We start from the raw sequence: 20,044 nt of genomic DNA, 5'->3' as shown, positions 1-20,044 counted from the left end.
TCACTATCGTTCATCGTACATCACGTGGTCAGAAATCATTTAAAATTTAAAATTGAACATAAATAGTATTTAACAAAAAATAATCGTATGATATACGATGAACGGTCGTGATTTATTGATCCCTCGGATCTCCACAAAGAAGATTCGAAAAGAATCTTTTTCCTTCTTACAGTAACTAGTCACTAGTAATTCCATAAAAAGAAAGAAGAAAAAAACGAAAATTTCAAAGTTGTACTCGTTTTTTCGAAAAGTCTTGCCGTTCCAGTTTCCCGCAGCATACCAAAAAAAAAACGTGTGGGATCACGATAGGAATTGACGTGAGTCTCGTATGCATCGTGAAAATGTCTGAGGATCACGTACAGACCCATCAACATTATGTGCCATTCCCAACTTTACTTAACAAAAGTCCCAAAATTAGGTTTGGTAGGCCATCCCTATTTCCTGTAATTATAATCATGAGGAATTAACAATTAATCTTTTTTATTATTACTGATAAATTGTTGAAATTCTTGTGAAAATTCTTTTTAACGTGTCTTCTAGAAGTTGTCCTTCACCTAACACTCAAAAATAATGTTCGAATAACTATATTTTAAAATGATATAAGTAGTAATTAAATTAAATTAATCAATAAATTCAAAGAAAAAACTGAAAACTAATAAATTCTTGATAGACTATGCTTAACTCTTTCAGTTAGAAATGGTATATGAATATGCTCTGATACTATTCATTTAAAAAAAATTACAAAACTATAATTCTAGATGAGACCATATTTAGTCATTTTGGATGGAGATGACCTTAGTACCCAACTTTACTCATCAACTTCTGTCTAATTTGACTAATTTCAGTACTCCTACAGTGACTTTCAGTATTCCTACCATATCTCGTATATTATCCTTTCAGCTAAAAGAACAAAAGGGGAATCCGCTGATGAACAACCACCCTAGCTAACTTGCTAACGAAAGTGCTAATGATCTTCCGTCTTTAATAATCTCGCAAGCGAGAGTGCACATAAACTAAGGGGAAAAAAAATAGAGTCATCAAAATGGAGCATTGAAACGTTTTTCTCAGTAGAACTGAAAGAACAAAGAATAAAGAAAAATGATAATTGGTGTGTAACCGTATTGACTGAGTTTTAAAGTATATGTTATAACATTTCTATTGTTTCTTGAGATTTTATTTTATTTTTTTCTTCAATGTCAAAATTTTAAATTTAACCCATTGAAATTTAGTTTTCATTACACTGTACTTGATTTTTGTCATGCCCACTTGTCATTGACCATGTCATACAAATATAAGACCAACACATTCAATCAGTACCACATAAGTCAAAAAAAAAAAAAAAAAAAAAACAAAGAATAAGGAATAAAGAAAAGAAAAGAATCTCTCTTGTAGCCAGCGCTTTAGGAAAAAAACAAAAGAATAAGAAAACAAAAGTACGTATAAAAAAATGGTATAATAGGATATCTGACATGCAACAAAATTTATTTATTTATATTCAAAATCGTTTCTGACGTCGTCCACCATAAATTATTTTGGTAATTCCGTTAAAAATCGCCATTAAATAAGGATAAAATGACAAAAATACTCTCAAATTTTGTCAAATCATTTTGGTCTATTGTTTATTAAATTGAGGGTAGTTTTATCATTTTAATATTTATTTAACATAACTATTCACGCAAATACCAAAATGATTGATGGTGGACAATCTTAAAGACCAATTGTATTGATTTCAAATCTCAATGACCAAATGAGAAGTTATGCAAATCTTAGAGATCATTTTGGCTATATTTCCTTAAAAAATGTCTAAAAAATAGTTTGGTCATAATTAAGTTGTGTTGAGTGCTGCTGTCGAACTCACTAAATTATATTCAACAAAAACAATTCTCTAAATAATACATATTACATAATTAATGAATTACGTAATCGTGTACATGAACCTTAATATAGATAATATCGTTTATTAAAAAAAAATCTATTTTATTATAATTTTTTTTACCAAAGAACATAAAGAAAAGGAAAATAGATATAGTTGAGATCCGCACAAGTTTGCCAAACCAAAAGGTTGTAGATCTGAGCGTATTTCATTTATTTATCTTTTTTCAGTAATTTGGGCAGATGTGTTTGGAAGCTTCCTTCAATATTGATGGTGTCCGAAACATGCTTTTGCCGAATAGCACTATTTTCGCGTTCCGTACACTGCATTTGAACTTTCAAGTATATTTGGTTCTTCCTTGGATCCCGAGTTCCCGACCCCGACCCCTATACTTTTGCAAATAGAAAGAAGAAGAAAAGATTCAAAGGTTACAAAATGTCTGAGCCGCCCAACCATGTTGGTTTAAATTAATACTCTAGTCCCTTTGTTGTTATATATATATATAGTTTGGAACATTATTATTAACCAAATTTTGTGTACTTTAGAAATATATTGTTCAAATTTCAACTTTGTTCATTGATGATGCAATATATGGAGGAGGCCTGCAGGAGGATAGGGTAAGAAAATAAGATTACTAAATGGTCCTTGTCACTAGATCATCACTCTAATAGGATAAAGGAGTATACACGCTAGTGCAAAAAAAAAAAAATTTGTGTTAGACAGTGATCAGATAAGGTGGATTGTCTGATCTATCTTCAAAGAAAAAAACCATCTATATTTACATGTTACTGTCATTTTTTTAGGTTGAAACTCCAAGATAAGAGTTACATTCTATTATAAGTTGGTAGAACAATCCACCTAGTCCCGTTGTTGACGAACATAGGACTTTGCAAGTTTCTCCCTTTCATGAGGGTTAACTTGAAATGAAAATTGTGGTTCCATTATAAAACCAAATTGCAAGTTTCTCCTCTTATAAGCTCATGTAAGGTTTTTTACTTCACCGATGTGAGAATCTTTTACCCTTCATATCCTCACGTGCCCTCTCGCATGTGACAAATTTTTAAGTCTAATAAGTGAACAACACAAAAGGGGTAACATGGAGCACGTGTGGCTGTTGAACTTCATACGTGGGCCAACCTACTCTGATATCATAAAAATTTGAGATTTCACTATAAAATCAATTGTCATAAGGGAGTATAGCCGAACTAATATGAGAGAAAAAGGTGTGCGGTACATATAATGGTGGAGTGATCGCTTTGAGCCCTAAACACAAATTTGACAGGAAAATGTTCCTCCATCTTATGTTTCAAGAAATTAGTTACCTCAAGCTTTATGGTCAAATCAAGATTAGGCGGTGAGAAAACTCGCCCCAAATTGTGTAAATGCATGACAGTATTATAGAGTAGGATGCTTAATCTTAATTATTGTACTCTGCCTTTGAACTTTAAGTAGATTTTATTCTTTCTTGGACCACCGACCCAGATCCTCAGGACTCCACACAAGAAAAAAACTTGAATAACTAGCGACAATCAATTTTCATGGTGACTATAAATAGGAGAAATTTTTAATGTGACCGGAATTAATACGTTCAGTATATCAAGTGTCATAATACAAATGGTTAAATTTTTTTTTTTTAAGTATTCAACTACTTGTATTATGAGACTAATTAGTGTATCATAACATGTTCTACACAATGAACAATCTCTATAAATTGAGAGATCAAGAGGAGCGAAAAACATCTCATTTTCTCTATTCGCCTTCTACTTCTTTGGGAGTTGATTAGATATATAGAAATATGGAATTTTCTAAATTTCTGTCCTCCCTTGCGACCTCGTCTTGTACTCCTCCAATTGCTCTGAAAAACCCTAGTTCTAAAAAATGGAGCATCCCCAAAGATCACAGCTTGCTTTCTACTCCCTTAAAACCACTTAACTCCAAAACGAAGTATACTTCATCTAAGGTAAGAAAAATCCTCTCTCTCTCACACAAACACACACACACATCTAAGGTAAGAAAAATGGAGCATCCTTGTGCGCAGGATGGCATAATTTGTTTCCAGCATGAACAAAAATTGGACGACTTAAGGAGTGCATTAAAAAAAGTGGGAGGACAAGCAGTTGAAGGTTTGGACATGATCGATGCTGTTCAACGTCTAGGTATAGACTACCACTTTGAAGATGAAATTGACCAAATTCTCCAAAAGCAACATATAATATCTAGTACTACTGCTCACGGTGCTCATGATCCCACCGACCTGCACGAAGTTGCTCACCGCTTTCGACTACTCAGGCAGCATGGTTACTTCGTCTCTGATGGTGAGTACCATCTATATATAATTCAATACTATAGGTTGGTATTGGGTACCAGTAAATTAGCTCAACCCTTGCTGGTATAATTTCAATATGTGATAACTAGCTAATCCAAAATTTGGGTTTATCGTGTGAATATAGATGTGTTTAACAATTTCAAGGAAGGAGAAGGAAATTTCAATCAAATGTTAAGTGAAGACATCAAGGGGTTGATGAGTCTGTATGAAGCTTCAAAGCTAAGTATAGAGGGTGAAGTTGTACTTGAAGAAGCTGGAAAGTTTAGTGGCCATTTCCTAAATTCATCCCTGTTACATCTCGACCATCACCAGGCCAGAGTTGTTGAAAACACATTGAGAAATCCTCATCACAAAAGCTTGGCCCCATTCATGGCCAAGAACTTTTTTGTCTCTGGTTTCCAAGGAACATACAATAGGTGGTTAAATATATTACAAACTGTAGCAAAAAAAGATTTATATATGGTCCAGTCCCTTCACCAGAAGGAAGTTGTTCAAGTTTCCAAGTAAGTTAATAACTTTATTGGAAAATACCACCCTAATCTTTAATTGTTGTCTCTACATTTAATTCATTAACCAATTATTAACCAATGTTAATTTATTTGTTTCAATTAACTTAATTAGATGGTGGGAAGAGCTGGGATTGTCTAAGGAGTTGAAGTTTGCAAGAGACCAACCTATTAAATGGTACAATTGGTCCATGGCAGGCCTAACAAACCCAAACTTGGCAGATGAGAGGATTGAGTTCACAAAATCTGTATCATTTATCTATTTGATTGATGACATTTTTGACGTTTATGGGACGCTTGATGATCTCACACTCTTCACGGAGGTTGTTAATAGGTAATAACAAATAGAGCGTCCTGTAACTTTAATTAACTTCACCAATTTTTACAATTAACTGACCAGTAAATTGTAATGCTGCAGATGGGAAATTGGTGCTATAGAACATTTACCGGACTACATGAAGATATGCTTCAAAGCTCTTTATGACATGACGGATGAAATCAGCTGTAAGGTTTATGAAAAGCACGGATGGAACCCGTTGCATTCCCTAAAGAAGACGGTATATATACAAACCATAGTATTGGCTTATTATTAAGTGTATTTATCTAACTAGTTTAGTGTCGTGACAATTAAGTACTAGCATAATTAAGAAAGGCTTAATTAAAAGATTATTCATTCTATTTGCATGCATGCATGCAGTGGGCGAGTCTGTGCAATGCATTTTTAGTGGAAGCAAAATGGTTCAAATCGGGGCACTTGCCTAAGGCTGAAGAGTACTTGAAGAATGGAATTATTTCTTCTGGGGTGAATGTGATGTTGGTCCACATTTTCTTTCTGTTGGGTGAAGGTATAACCAAACAAAGTGTGGAGCTCTTGAATGGCACTCCAGCCATTATATCTTCAACAGCAGCAATTCTTCGGCTTTGGGACGACTTGGGAAGTGCCAAGGTAACTACATATTTATAGTACCATTTATATCAAGCACCATAGTAACTAAATGCATATTCATCCCTGCATCTAAGGTTCTATATTATGTGTGGCGGATGTCTTAGCCGGCTCCATCACACAAATATTTGTCCATCAAAATTTGTAGCATGCATGTACGCATATAGAGCACGTCAGATTTTCTTATTGTGATACTGATCGTAGGATGAGAATCAAGATGGAGACGACGGGTCATACATAAACTACTATTTAAATGAACATCAAGGCAAAACCATGGAGGAAGCACAAGAACATGTTACGAATATGATTTCACAAGAATGGAAGAAGCTGAACAAAGTATTGGTGTCTCCTAATCCATTTCCAGCAGCATTCATAAAGGCTTCCCTAAATCTTGCAAGAATGGTGCCACTGATGTATAGTTACGACGACAACCAGCGCCTTCCATCTCTTGACGAGTACGTGGAATCGATGCTTCATGCATGAAGTTGATTTGATTCCGATTTCATACGTGCAGTGGGTACAAATAAAAATACCATAGTATATTATCTTATGGAGGTATATAGTAAAAACAAGAAATAAACAATTAGAACATAAGTGCAAGGCATATGAATTGCTACCACAAGAGAGAATGTAAAAAATAAGAAATCTTAGTTTGATGCTCTTGTAGTATTTTACTAGCAAATGATACCCGCGCGATGCCGCGGGATTAAAAACCGTATAATTTTTTTTTGTACAAAGTACTATTTTCATACAAAAAATAATAATTGATGTGTATTTACATACTATTTACATGCAAAAGATTTAGTAGATAGTTCAAATAGTCAGCTTAATACAAACTATACGGAAGCCGCCTTGCAATATATGATTTGGGTAAATCTAAACAATTGAACTCATACAAAAAATATAGCAAAAACCTTTTCAATGAAAAATATAAGCAAACCAGGAAATAAAGGGTTTCACTAAGAACCACTTGATTCGCTGCAAACCAAATTCAATCCCAATTTCCTTCACCAATTGTCTCCTCTAATCCCACCTAACTATTATCAACATAAGTTCGTATCCTATATGCCTTGAAATGCTAAACTTACGATTCACACACCTGCAAATTGCAATTCAAAATTAAAAAATCGAAATACAAACATGAATCAGAAAACTACCAAACATAAATCCAAATCTTAGGAAGTTTAAATATTATAAATAAATAAATAAAGAAAAATCCATGATCTATAGACAGCCACCAACAAACATTCGTTCCTTTAAAAATACCCAAATTAATTTCAAATGAAATTTGGTGGGGGTCACTTCAAACGAAATATCTACAACCAACATTAATTCCACATCTTTTTTTACCTCCGTAGAAACCCCAACAACTGCCACAAATTGTGATGAAAAAGTTAAAGCATATGGTCAATAGTTTATTGCAGCAAGGCCATATGATTCAGCCTTAGAGAGGAAGAGAACCAACCTGAATAGGCATAAGCAATTGCATGGAAAATATACAATATGCATAGAATATTTACAGCTCTTTCTGTTGACTGCTTAATGCTTACTACCATATGCAGGACCTGAAAGCTACAAATCAATTATACATATGCCAATGTGCGATACATGAAAATGAAAGAGATCCCTCATTTTCTAGTTTTCGGGTCTTCCTTTTATCTAACCGGTGTAGAAATTCATGTAGAACTATATTACTGAATTTAATGGCTGAATATGCGGTCAAGAATCCATAAATATCTAGCCAGTGGAATATCTAAACAACTTAAAATGGATTGATGTATAGTAGGACTCAAAATGCAGACCACATAACTAAATATTTGGAAGAAATCCTTAAAAGACAAACATGAGCATTTCCTCTGCAAAGGCCTGCCTATTCGAATGAAAAATTCATAGATCAGAGAGAAATCTGATCTATGAACTTAACCCCAGTCAATATATGCCCTACTTTTTACATACAACATTAATGCACTTAAAAACCACTGATAACATCTCTTGAATCTTTCATTGTGCTCACTGACTTATCAAACACAAAACCAATGAGAATAAAAAATTACATTGCATCTGAAGAGCAAGAGGGTCTGTACAACCTCCCAATGTCCATATCGGCATGCTTGCATCAATGCTGTCTTTAAACACAGAAATCAAACAACTTAATCAACATTCGCATCAAACACGAAACAGCAATTCCGTTGAACATAACTAAAGGAAAATATCGCAGCAGCATTTCCCCATCTATTTTCGCTAAAATGAAATCTGTGACCTCAAACAAACTTAAGCATGAAATTAGTTCAATCCCCTCATGAGCTTCAATTTTTTCGATAAGAGGGTTTGATTTATGCGACAAAGCAAACCAATCACTAAACTTTCTAACCAGATCAATACCCAAATGCCAAAATTCAATATATACTAAAACCCATTTTGCTTTAAACACTGTTCATAAGCAACAGTGTTGTTCCATAGCTCTTCGTTTTTATTCTTCCCTACTATATTAATTAAGTGTAGGTTAATTTAGATTTGATAAAAGATATGCAACCTGCTATGGGAGCCATGTCGATCCTTGATCATTGCATGCATATGAAGATACCAAGATTCACGCTAGCCAATCGTGGAGCTCTGCACCAAAAAATGGAAACACTACAACAATTTAGAAAAAAAAATGTTTGACATATCTGTTTGAGGTTACCCACACATGCAGTATGAAAATATATAGGATGTTGTTTAAATTGAAAATAAGTTTATATATAACCCTTTAATTTACCTTTTTCTCCAATAAAGCCCTGATGTCTCTTCCCCTTCTTTGTAGAACGTCCTACACTGCAGATCGAGTCTTATTCTTCTTGGAAAATCCAACCTCATTATTAAAAACCAGCAGAGTAGCCGGAGCTCCACTCCCAGTTATGTCCTTCTTTGTCATCACAAATTCCAGTGTTGGTTCAACCCTTTCTTCGTATTCATTGTCTTCCGCATTCTGCAAATCAAAAACCCACAATTAAAATCCACTAAAAGAACAAAACCACAATTTGTTTTCAAGTTCCATTGATGCTAGTATCGAAAAATTGAAACTTTTTCACCTTTTTTTAGAGACAACAAAAGACCCAGAAATTGTTTTGATTTTCGAATAAAAATCAACGAAGAAACAAACCCAGCAAATAAAATTACACAAAAAAAGAACCCACAAATTATTTCGAGTTTCATTGACGTGGGTAAGGAAAAGATTGAAATTTTTTCATTAATTTTTGGAAAAACACAGCAAAAATTTAAATACCTGTATGAGCTTAATGAGAAAATGGTATGTCTTTCTGGTACAGCTCGGCAGATAGGCTGGTGACTGCATGGTGAAGGTCAAGAGTTAAAGAGAAGTCGAAATCAGGGAAGAAGATGAGTTTTACCCGATGACTCGAGTCGGGAAGGAAGACAGTGGGAGTCGGGAAGGAAGACACATAAAGAGAATATGAAGAAAAGAAGTAGTTCTGTAAGATGCTGAGAAGAAAAACAGGGAAGAATAGAGCTTGTGGTTTCTGCGAGAGAGTGCTCGTTTCTGAAAACAAAAGGAAAAAAGGTCGGCTTTCCCGTCCTTCTTCTTCTTTCAAGATTACGAACACGTGTACATCACCAACACGTGTAAATCAGGAGTAACGCCAGATAAAGGCACCAACTGAGATTTTGGCAGAAATGAAATAAAACAAACTAAGCAAGGGCAAAATCGGAACTACACTGTTCTTATGAACAGTGATTCAGTTGTTTTTGGGTTTTAGTATAGATTGAATTTTCTAAAGAAACAAAATATCCTAGCTAGTTCTTTTCTCCCTAAAGAAAATATCCTAGTTGTTGAATGGCCGAGATTTTTTACTAAACTTATTACCAACACGGAACTTTTATGTCACTTAAAATTTGACTACAACTAAAAATCGATTGACTGGATGAAAAGATACAAGATTATTTCAACTATGTACATATTAAGTGAGGCTTCAATTCTTTGATATCAAGTTCATACTCTCAACACAATCAACCGGCTGGATCATTAGCTTGTCCTCATGAATTTGGGGCAAATATCTTGTGGCCCCAACATTTAGTAGTTTTATGGAGAGATTCTCTCCAAAACTATCGCACACTTTTAGTGGCCATATGTTCAGAAATTACTCCAATTATCTACTAATTGTTTTTTCATGTCACGTGATTGGTTACAACACGAGATTTATTAAACTGAGCATTTTACATACAATGCATATTTCTTGTGTGATCATTACGAAAAACATTTGGAGATATTTCTATTATGGTACTAATACCATGAAGGTATTTATTAAATGGCCTTACAAAATAAGTATACTCTACGGTCTACAAGAAAGGAATATAGTCTGCCCTAACAAACCTTCATTATTTGTACGGGTTTTTATCACAAATGGTCGCTGAAATTGACTCACTAAATCAAGATAGTCCTTGAAATTAAAAATCGATCAATGTAGTCTTTGAAAATGATTGTTGCAAATCAATGTGGTTATTCCGTCATAATTCTGTTAAAATTTTTGTTAAGCGCTAATGTGGCACATAAATGGATCCTATAAATTTAATTAAATATTATTATGTGAATAAAAAATATTTAAATAATAAAAAACAATTGTTATTTTATATAATTAAAATTTTAATAAAAAAAAGAAGAAGGAGATGATTAACACTGTTCATCTTCTTCCCCCCCTATTCACAGAAATAATGAAATTGGAAGGAGAAAATCCAGTTCCCCATATGAAAGTCACAGCAAACTCATAAATCCACAATTCAGAAAAGGAACACATCGTCCTCAGTGACCAGATTTTAAAGCTCATTGAAATTTTTTCAAAGGCTTTGCGTCGCGTCTCCATCGCCACCAGTGAATCCTCCACCTCCACTCTCTCTCTCTCTCTCTCTCTCTCTCTCTCTCTCATAATATCAATTTATCACCCTCATCATTCGAACGCAGAAAAAAGAGTGAAGATTTTCTCTTTTTTTCTTTTGCTTTTCCCCCTCTTTTTGACGGAGTGCACGGCAGCTACCGAACCCCGGAGGTACTCGGAGTCGAGAGTCATGGCGATGTGGACCAGCGACGGGTCGTAGGAGGACACCATTTCCCGGTTCAACGAAACGGCGCATTCGGCACCGTTTCGGTAGTCGGGGGCTTCGGAGAATCGGGCCCAGGCGGCGGAGCCGAGTTCGAAGGCATCACCGCCGTCGATCGCTCTCGTCGGGAATGAGCGAGTCCCGATGCAGAAGGGGGGAAGAGGAGGGAGATACTGGAGACGAACAAAACGGCGGCGTACAACCGGAATGGGAGCATTGGTCGCCGCTTTTCACGGTGGGGGTTTGGTATTCTGTATTCTTGCTGGGTTTATGGTGGGGTTTGTTGCTGGGTTAATTTATGAGAAAACGAAGAGAGTGAAGGAGTAACAGAAATGGTGGGTGCGGCAATCATCTCCTCCTCCTTTTTTTAATATTTTAATTATAAAAAATAACAATTATTTTTATTATTTAAATAGTTTTTATTCACATAATAATATTTTATTAAATTTATGGAACACATTTATATGCCATATCAGAACTTAACAGAAATTTAACAGAATTATGACGGAAGGACCACAATGATTTACAACAATCATTTTCAAGGACTACATTGATTGATTTTCAATTTCATGAATCATCTTGATTGAGTAGGTCAATTTCAGGGACCATTTATGATAAAAATCCTTCATTGTACCCAAAAAAAAAAACAAACAAACATACAAAATTCCTTTATGTACTTTTTTTCAGTCAACAAGACCAACATGTATGACATGAATATATTCAAACACAAAAACAACCGTGGTGATTTTTGCATACCATTTTCCTCCCTATCTACTTCTACTTGTTTTTTGAAATCGGGAGTCGGAAAAAAATAAAAAATAAAAAGACAGCGTAGAAAGAGAAAATGAGAAGGTAAAAATCACTTTCGAAAAGCAAAACACACACATATATGCATGGCTGTTGAAGCTGCTTCTCCCTCCCTTTAATCTCATCCATCGATTAAATTTAACGATCAAGATTATTTCAGTAAACATATAATTCGATGGACTAAACTGAATGGCTAGAACATCTCTCTCTCTCTCTCTCTCTCTCTCTCTCTCTCTCAACAATTGTGATAAATTTATCTTGCTTTCCTCTCCCTCGCACGCAATGGAATGATACCCTTGTGAGGACCATCTATATAATTTCATAACAGAAACTACTCCCTCCCACTTGTTTAAACTAACTTTGATCAAAATATATCAAGAAATATGGACTCTGTGAGTTGTGTGTTGGATGAATTATGCTTAGCAGAAGGAGGCAGCCGAGGGGGAAGGATGGGTCGAAGGAGACACAACAATGGCGGCGAATTCAAATCCAAAAATCTCGTTGCTGAGAGGAAGAGAAGGGAGAAGCTCAGTGGAAGGCTCCTTGCACTACGCGCATTGGTCCCGAATATCACAAATGCAAGTCCTCAAAGCCCTTGCCTCCATTAAATTTTTCCAGTTTCCATTATTAACATGAGAGTATCTCAACTATGGTTTTTCGTGTTTCAGATGAACAAAGCAACCATTGTTGAGGATGCCATCACGTACATCCAGGAGCTGCAGCAGAAAGTAAACTTCCTCAAAGACCAGCTTTTTGAGATGGAAGAATCATCAGAAGAAACACTGCAGCCGAACAAAGAAGAAACTCATGCTGCTGAAGAGATGAAGAAATTCGGGATTCAGGTTTTGACAACCAGCTAACAACTCATCACATTCAATCTCTTTGAAACAATATAGGAGTTTTTTTTCTGCTCATATATTTCAATGTTGTTGCTGGAATGTGCAGACAGAGGTGAATGTGACTAAGATTGATGGGAACAAACTTTGGGTGAAGACAGTCCTCGAGAAGAAACGAGGCGGGTTCACAAAACTGATGGAAGCCATGACCGGCTTTGGCTTCGAACTCACTGACACCAGCGTCACTACCTCCAACGGAGTAATGATGGTTTCATCCTGTATAACGGTAAGTCACGGTAAAAACAAAGAAAGCTCTGAAATTCTACCAGCACCAGAAGTTAATATAAATTCTAATGAATTTCAGGGATTCTGCTGTGATAAGCTCGAAGTTGAGCAAACCCGGGAATTGATGCTGGAGATCATCAATGGCATATAGAGCAAAAGGGAAGGATCAGATCATACAATCATATTCAATTAGAACACAACACAACACAAACAACTTGAAAAAAAACTAACAGAGTTTTCTGTTTTGATTTCTTGTTAATTTCACCTGGCATATGGCAATCCACAACGTTATTACAATCATGTTTTATCCAAGTGATATTCTAGTTTAATCTAAATAAAGGTATTTGATTAAAGAAATGGAAAATTGTTTGGCTAGCTTGGCAACATAAAAGAACAAAAGGGGCTGCACCATCCCACAAACGTGTCAATGAACAAAAATCACAAACAAGAAAAAGCCACAAGACAGCTAACCAATATTCCAATATTGCAGGCTTAGGGATAGGAACCAAGCAGCTAAAGGGCGAACCAAGCCAACAAAGCTCCTTGCATTGTGAGGACTTACAAAAATATATAAAACCCGAACATTTCCAATTGTGCAAACTGTTGTGAAAAAAACCTAGAGTACACAACTCTAACACAAGTGTTGGAGAGACAACACAAATAAACAAATTACTTGTATTACACACACAAAATATTACAACACTCACAATGACACAACTTTAGAAACAATGACACTCACTCATTTTTTAGAAACACATTCTAGATCACTCACACTCCTACAAGACTATTCTTGCTTCTCACTCTCACTTGGTTGCCTACTACTACGACTACTTGATTTCTTGTTGGTTACCTAGCAACACACACATGCATACATATTTATAGGCAATGCTTGCCGACTTGGACATTTGCTAGATTATTCTAGCAACTAATTATGCGCGCGCACACACACCCACCAACATATGGCTAATAGCCATATAATATTACAACTTGCTAGAATTATCTAGCTTATTATGCATGCCCACCGACATGCTTGCTAGAACTTTCTAGCAAAATCATGCTTTCATTCATGATTCCAAATGGGCTGGCCCTTAATTATTGGGCTGGTGTTGTATTTTTAACACAAACTTCCAAAATTGCACCAATTGATTCAAAATCTTACACTCACTTTTGCTTTCCTTTGTTTTTACAATCCTAACAAGTTTCTATGAACATTCAATCTTTTTGCTCAAAATTAAGAGAGAAAAATACCCAAAAGCCAAAAAAGGAGAAAAATTATCCAAGTGACAAAAGATCAAATCTTCATCTCTGGGCCTAAAATCCAATCTTCCTTCCTCCTTCACTCTTCAATGAAATGCCTGCATTCCATGATTCTAATATCAATTTTACCAACCCTTAATGCTAAAAATTGCAATAATGCAACGATTTTCACACAACCATTTTCTCATCCAGCGCTCCCTTTAAGATTTATTCAAACGCCACATAAAATCCAGGATGTACATTGGAGAAAAAGGCGTGCGCAACTCACTTCTTTTCACTAATACATTGGATCAAATATCAAATAGACAAAAGGCGCGACCCCAAATTAACAAAGCTCCCTACTTTGCAAAGGTCGGGAGAAACGTCTATCGGACTCAGCCTTACTCTTGTTTTGTAAAGAGACTATTCTCACAACTCGAGATCACAGAGGAACAATCTTTCCATTGCCCAAGGCTCAAATAGACAATTGGAATTTAATTGTGGAGAATAAAAATTCCCAAATTTACATTTCATTTCAAAGATTAGTACAAGTCTACTGAATTTGTAGAGAGAAAAAGAGAATAAAAAGATGGGATTTTTTTAGTACCTTGAGATTGAGGCTTGCAGACAGGGGGCTCTTCAAATAGAGAGAGAGAAAGCTGCTTATGGGCAACACCAATGTCAAACAAAATCAACCCAGAAGACGGATCGCTCACTGAGATTCCCTTCACCGGCAGCCAAAGAAAAAGCTCCTCCTGAGTCAAACCCTCCAAGCCTCTGAGCACGCCATAGCTGAGATTAGCTCTGACTATGCTCTCAAAGTAAACTCTTGTCTCGAACTTGGTCATGCAAGAACGGTCCAGATGCACCTCCAGGTGGCCCATCTGGTCGAGATTGTAGGACTTCACATTGTCCGGGAAGAGCCCGGCAGGGAGGCCTTGGCTTTGGAGGAGGTTGTGGAGGGTTAGGGTGGCGGTGGGAGGAAGAAGGAGAAGGAGAAGGATACAGAGAGTGAGCAAAGATATTGGTGTCAGAGACATTTTGTGAAGGACAGACAAAAGCTGAATGTCTGAGGTTTCAAGGAGGGTTTTATTTAAGGTTTCGTTTTGGGGAAAGCCAACATGAGAAGATATTAATATATAAGTTGGAAAAAAGAGTACATTTTATTTAAAAATAATTACACATAGAGTCAAATTACAAGACTATATTTAGGGACTTGGATCCTCTCTTGAGCTATTGCCAACGGAGCCTAGGGATCCATTAATTACAGCCCTTCAAATCAATCCTACAGCCAAGAAACTTCCTTCCTTCAAAAATTTCGACCTCTCTTCTCCCTAAATCCCTCAGTTCTCCGATGAACCCACCCCAATCCCTCTCTTCTCAGGCGAGCCCATCCCCAAACCTTCTCTTCATCGGCGAGCTCATCCCAATACCTTCCATCCCTAGCAACCCCAACTCCACCCATCTCTTCTTTGATGACCTCAACTACCCAAACCACTTTGTTCACCGACGAGTCCAACGTCAACCGTCTCTTTGATGGCGACGCCACCTAGTCCCCCAACTCCACCCATCTCTCCTCCAGCGACCTCAACTACCCCAACCCCTCTATTCGCGGGCAAGTCCAACGTCCCTCTGTTCGACGGCGACCTCACGTAGTCCTCGAAATAATTTAGTGGGCTAAGGAAGTTTATCCGTAGGATCAATTTTGAAAGGCTGTGATTAATGGATCCCTAGGCTCCGTTGGCAATAGCTCAGGAGAGGATCCAAGTCCATATTTAGAAGAGAGACGTAGTTTTTTTATTTATTTCATAAAGAAACAAAATTTATCCACGTGACAAGTGATGTCATAGTTGTTTTTTTAATTATCTTTGCATTTACAATTTACTCATATATGTGAGTTGTTATCTTCTCATTTTTTTCTCGCCTCTTTCTCTCTCCTCCTTCTTAAATTTATTTTTTATTTCATTTATGAGAACGATTGAGATTTTTGGTTTTTTTTTTATTTTTGTTTTTTTTAAAGTATTTGATTTTTCAAGTTAGTGTTGACCAAAAAAATACTGGAGGTCTACCGTCTACCCTAGAGATGTAAGATCCCACATTGTTCAGGGGAGTGATCCTTAAATGTATATTCTCATCCCTACCTAGCACGAGACCTTTTGGGAGCTCACTGGCTTTGGGTTCCATCGGAACTTCAAAGTTAAGCGAGTAGCGCGCGAGAGCAATCTCATGATGGGTGACCCACTGGGAAGTTGCTCGTGAGTTCCCAAAAGGGGGTGGATTGTAAGATCCCACATCGCCCAGGGAAGTGATCCTTAAATGTATATTCTCATCTCGACCTAGCACGAGGCCTTTTAGGAGCTCACTGGCTTCAGGTTCCATCGGAACTCCAAAGTTAAGCGAGTAGCGCGCGAGAGCAATCTCATGATGGGTGACCCACTAGGAAGTTGCTCGTGAGTTCCCAAAAACAAAACCGTGAGGGAATGGTAAGCCCAAAGCGGACAATATCGTGCTACAGTGGTGGAACGGGCCCGGGAAGTGGTTCGCCCCGGGCCAGGATGTGCCAGGAGAGGTACTCAAATGAAACCAGTGATCGATTTCTAGGTATTTTGATTAAGCGAAGCACCTTAGTTGTGTATTGGAACTGAATGAGAAGGGTAATTGCTTCAGTTCAGAATGCCGAAGGGTATTGATAAATACAAAAGTTTTGCTTAGAGCAGAAAACAGCATGACACTTTTCCTACTTGTACAGTCAGTGATGCTATTCGTTTTGTTGGATTTATATATTATATATCAGGACTGTATAACTTTATCCATTTAGGATTAACCCCTACTCAATCAGCATTTTCCCTAATGTTCAAGTTCGTTTTCTTAAATAAATCAGTGAAAATGGGTGTATTAAAATGATATTTCCGTACATAAACAGATAAACTTCATTATTCTTGTCAAATATTTAAGGAAGATGATTTTGTTGATGCATCAGGCAGCATAATCAAGTCTATTAACCATCAAATCTAAGGTTTGCTTTCTTAAAGAACTTTATCGTTGTGCCTTCATGAGGCAGACAAGCCTTCTTTCGATGATTTTGATTCATGCCAATTGTCCTTTCATAAGTTAATTTGTCCACTGATGCCACCTGCTGTGTTATCGCCTTAACAAAAGGCAATCAATAGCATGTGGGTTAGATTAGTTGGTCAAGGTAATGTGTTCATCGCTTCCAATTAGGTTTAGATAAATTAGTTAGCACAGTATATCCGTCCCCTTATAACAACAATTTATACCAAGTTTTTTTTTTTTTTTTGAACAATTTATACCAAGTATTGATTAAGAAGGTTTTGTCCAACATAATTATTCATTCGTACAAAGTCACAATCAAAGCCTCTGACTTGAAAAAGTTGTGGACAACCACAAGCCAGATATCTTACAATCTCCAAAACATCTTCAATTTACCCATCAGTAAATCCTCCTCATGCTCAACCCTGCCTACTGTAAATAGTTGCTTCCATCATCCCTTATTTCACCATACGAATTTGAGCTTCCGAAAAGACAATCTGCAGTTCATTTCAATGTATTTCCATATCTTCCTTCATCACTACCAAATTCATAGCAAGAATCACCATTTCCATTGCCTCTCTTGAAATCACGAGCAAGGCAAGGCCAGTACCCAAACAAACTCTCACAAATATCCATGGCTTCCAATCCATTGTTGAAATGACTGAACACTAAAAAGGCTATGAGAATGGCAGATTGAATGCTTCGTTTATTACATTGTTGTACAATATATACATAACAAGTCAACTATTCAACCCTACATTAAAGGCTAGGGAACAATAACCCATATTTGGTGAGATTTGACTCAAACCTATTTAGGTAAATATAATACAAGATATTTACATATAATATCGTATAATATTTCCTAATACTCCCCCTCAAGTTGGAGAGTGAATGTTATGAAGTCCCAACTTGTTGTGTAATGTCTCAAAGTGATCTTTCCCCAAGGCCTTAGTAAATAAATCTGCTAACTGGAAACGTGTGGGAATATGTGAAGGACTAATCATTCCAGCTTGCAGTTTTTCTCGAACAATGTAACAATCAATTTCAATATGCTTTGTCCGCTCATGAAAAACGGGATTAGCTGCAATATACAGGGCGGCTTGATTGTCGCAAAATAATGGTATGGGAGCCTTTTGCGGAACCTGCAAATCTTGCAATATATAGCGCAACCAAGTTAATTCTAAACATGTGTTCGCCATAGCCCGATATTCAGCTTTTGCAGACGATCTGGAAACATTGTCTTGTTTCTTGGACTTCCATGAGATGAGAGAATTTCCAAGAAAAACACAATACCCTGTAACTGACCTTCTAGTTGCACGACAACCTCCCCAGTCAGAATCACAAAAAGCCTTTAACTCAAGATTATCAGAGGCAGAGAATAACAAGCCTTGACCAGGAGTGCCTTTGATATACCTGAGAATTCGTAAAGCTGCATCCCAATGAGGTTTGCGGGGCTCATGCATAAATTGACTCAATGTGCGAACTGAAAAGACTATGTCAGGCCTGGTGACAGTAAGATAAATCAATCGTCCAACTGGTCTTCTGTACTTGGTGGGATCATCTAACAAAGCTCCATCAGTGGGAGTGAGTTTCAAATTTTGTTCCATTGGAAACTTGTCTGGACGTGCCCTCGTAAGCCCAGAATCCTGCAAAATATCTAGTGCATATTTTCTTTGAGACATGAAAATGCCTTTTTTAGAACGAGAGAATTCAATCCCCAAAAAATATTTTAAATCACCAAGGTCTTTGATGCGGAAGCGTGTGAGGAGAAATGTTTTGAGTGGTTCCATCTCTTGAAGATCATTTCCTGTAAGAAGTATGTCATCTACATAGATGAGGACAACAGTGAATGAAGTACCTTGAGCCTTGGTAAAAAGAGAATAATCAACTTTTGATTGTTGATAGCCAGCTTTCTGAATAGTAGCTGAAAATGTGGAAAACCAATTTCTAGAAGCCTGTTTGAGTCCGTAGAGAGATTTGTTGAGCCGACATACAACGTTCTCTCCCTGTCGGCGAATACCAGGAGGATGTTCCATAAAGACAAGCTCATGCAAATCACCATGTAAAAAGGCATTTTGAACATCTAATTGATGGACGAACCAATGACGGGAAGCATCTACCGTAAGGAGACAGCGGAGAGTTGTGAGTTTGGCAATAGGAGAAAAAGTTTCATGATAGTCGATGCCCTCAACTTGAGTGTATCCTTTTGCAACAAGACGAGCCTTGTACCGCTCAATGGTACCATCAAACTTGTATTTGATTTTATAAACCCATTTGCATCCAATAGGTTTGTGACCAGCAGGGAGGGGAACCATGCTCCATGTATTATTGTGTTGTAAAGCCTCTAATTCAACATGTATAGCCTGTCGCCAATTGGGATCAAGGATAGCCTAAGCATATGAAGTAGGCTCGATAGAACTTGTAATGGTAGCTAGAAAAGCACAGTGGGTAGGAGAAAGACGTGAGTAGGAAAGAAAATTAGAAAGAGGATACCGAGTACCTGAGGGAACACGAGGCTGCAAAGGAAAATGACTGACTTGATTAGTAACGTGATAGTCTTTATGCCAAATCGGAGGTTGCTTAGGACGATGGGACTGGCATGGGGGTGGAGAGGATGATGTGGCGAGAGGAGAATAAGTGTCGGATGGAATGGGGTGGGAATGGAGGGTAGGTTCGGTGTAGGGAAGGAGAGAGTCTGATGGGGGGTTAGAAATGTGATGGAGGGGTGAAGGATGATTGATGGAGAGGTGGGGTCCAAGAGAAGATGGGATGGCTTCAGGATGAGATGGGGTGGAAGAAGTGATGGGAGGTGAAATAGGAATGTGGGTAGGGTCCGTGAGTGGTGGAATGGAAGGGTTATGGGGGGCCATGTGGGAGAGGTCAAGTGTGTCAGTTGAGATGGGAATGGACGGTATGGCAGGGATATCCTCAGGGGGTGACGGGGACATAGAGTGGAAAGGAAAGGTGTGTTCAAAAAATTTAACATCACGACTGACAAAGAAGGTTTTAGACTCCAAATCATAAAGTTTGTAACCCTTCTGACCAGTTGGGTAACCAACAAAAATACAACGCCTAGCACGAGGGTCAAAT

At 37.1% G+C, this 20,044-nt stretch overlaps 3 protein-coding genes and 1 pseudogene across 5 annotated transcripts; 2 read left to right on the top strand and 2 right to left on the bottom strand.

The window, feature by feature from the left end:
* Positions 1-3,668: 3,668 nt before the first annotated feature.
* Positions 3,669-6,333, top strand: LOC126584635 ((3S,6E)-nerolidol synthase 1-like). The gene is made up of 7 exons (XM_050248959.1): positions 3,669-3,833; positions 3,912-4,188; positions 4,324-4,702; positions 4,821-5,039; positions 5,124-5,262; positions 5,403-5,651; positions 5,853-6,333. The coding sequence occupies exons 1-7, from the start codon at positions 3,669-3,671 to the stop codon at positions 6,129-6,131; spliced, it is 1,707 nt and encodes a 568-aa protein (XP_050104916.1). The 3' UTR covers positions 6,132-6,333.
* Positions 6,334-7,498: 1,165 nt separating this feature from the next.
* LOC126584636 (protein NO VEIN-like) lies at positions 7,499-9,179 on the bottom strand (annotated as a pseudogene).
* Positions 9,180-11,584: 2,405 nt separating this feature from the next.
* LOC126584828 (uncharacterized) lies at positions 11,585-15,737 on the bottom strand. 2 transcript variants are annotated; one of them, XM_050249183.1, is made up of 2 exons: positions 14,511-15,732; positions 11,585-12,658 (listed from the first exon to the last, which is right to left on the bottom strand). In XM_050249183.1, the coding sequence occupies exons 1-2, from the start codon at positions 14,941-14,943 to the stop codon at positions 12,654-12,656; spliced, it is 438 nt and encodes a 145-aa protein (XP_050105140.1). In that variant the 5' UTR covers positions 14,944-15,732; the 3' UTR covers positions 11,585-12,653. The 2 variants fall into 2 exon arrangements, with proteins under 2 accessions (XP_050105140.1, XP_050105139.1); XM_050249182.1 differs by lacking the exon at positions 11,585-12,658 and adding an exon at positions 13,814-14,022 and having other exon boundaries at positions 14,511-15,737.
* On the top strand, positions 11,996-13,002 carry LOC126584827 (transcription factor DYT1). 2 transcript variants are annotated; one of them, XM_050249181.1, is made up of 4 exons: positions 11,996-12,124; positions 12,215-12,388; positions 12,492-12,668; positions 12,747-13,002. In XM_050249181.1, exons 1-4 carry the CDS (start codon positions 11,996-11,998, stop codon positions 12,816-12,818), a joined length of 552 nt encoding a protein of 183 aa, XP_050105138.1. In that variant the 3' UTR covers positions 12,819-13,002. The 2 variants fall into 2 exon arrangements, with proteins under 2 accessions (XP_050105138.1, XP_050105137.1); XM_050249180.1 differs by having other exon boundaries at positions 12,492-13,002.
* Positions 15,738-20,044: the final 4,307 nt, after the last annotated feature.

The sequence above is a fragment of the Malus sylvestris genome, chromosome 10 (genome assembly GCF_916048215.2).
Source record: "Malus sylvestris chromosome 10, drMalSylv7.2, whole genome shotgun sequence".
Lineage (NCBI taxonomy): Eukaryota > Viridiplantae > Streptophyta > Magnoliopsida > Rosales > Rosaceae > Malus > Malus sylvestris.
The sequence above is the reverse complement of the archived record's forward strand: the minus strand, read 5'-3'. Positions and strand labels throughout refer to the sequence as shown.

Bases quoted from the DNA above. Each gene is read 5' to 3' on its own strand.
- LOC126584635 (XM_050248959.1), top strand. From the start codon at position 3,669: ATGGAATTTTCTAAATTTCTGTCCTCCCTTGCGACCTCGTCTTGTACT. The intron at 3,834-3,911 runs GTAAGAAAAATC...CCTTGTGCGCAG, and splicing joins CGAAGTATACTTCATCTAAG to GATGGCATAATTTGTTTCCA. The intron at 5,652-5,852 runs GTAACTACATAT...TACTGATCGTAG, and splicing joins ACGACTTGGGAAGTGCCAAG to GATGAGAATCAAGATGGAGA.
- LOC126584827 (XM_050249180.1), top strand. From the start codon at position 11,996: ATGGGTCGAAGGAGACACAACAATGGCGGCGAATTCAAATCCAAAAAT. The intron at 12,125-12,214 runs GCAAGTCCTCAA...TTCGTGTTTCAG, and splicing joins TGGTCCCGAATATCACAAAT to ATGAACAAAGCAACCATTGT. The intron at 12,389-12,491 runs GTTTTGACAACC...TGGAATGTGCAG, and splicing joins TGAAGAAATTCGGGATTCAG to ACAGAGGTGAATGTGACTAA.
- LOC126584828 (XM_050249182.1), bottom strand. From the start codon at position 14,943: ATGTCTCTGACACCAATATCTTTGCTCACTCTCTGTATCCTTCTCCTT. The intron at 14,023-14,510 runs GTACTAAAAAAA...CATGGAATGCAG, and splicing joins CTGCAAGCCTCAATCTCAAG to GCATTTCATTGAAGAGTGAA.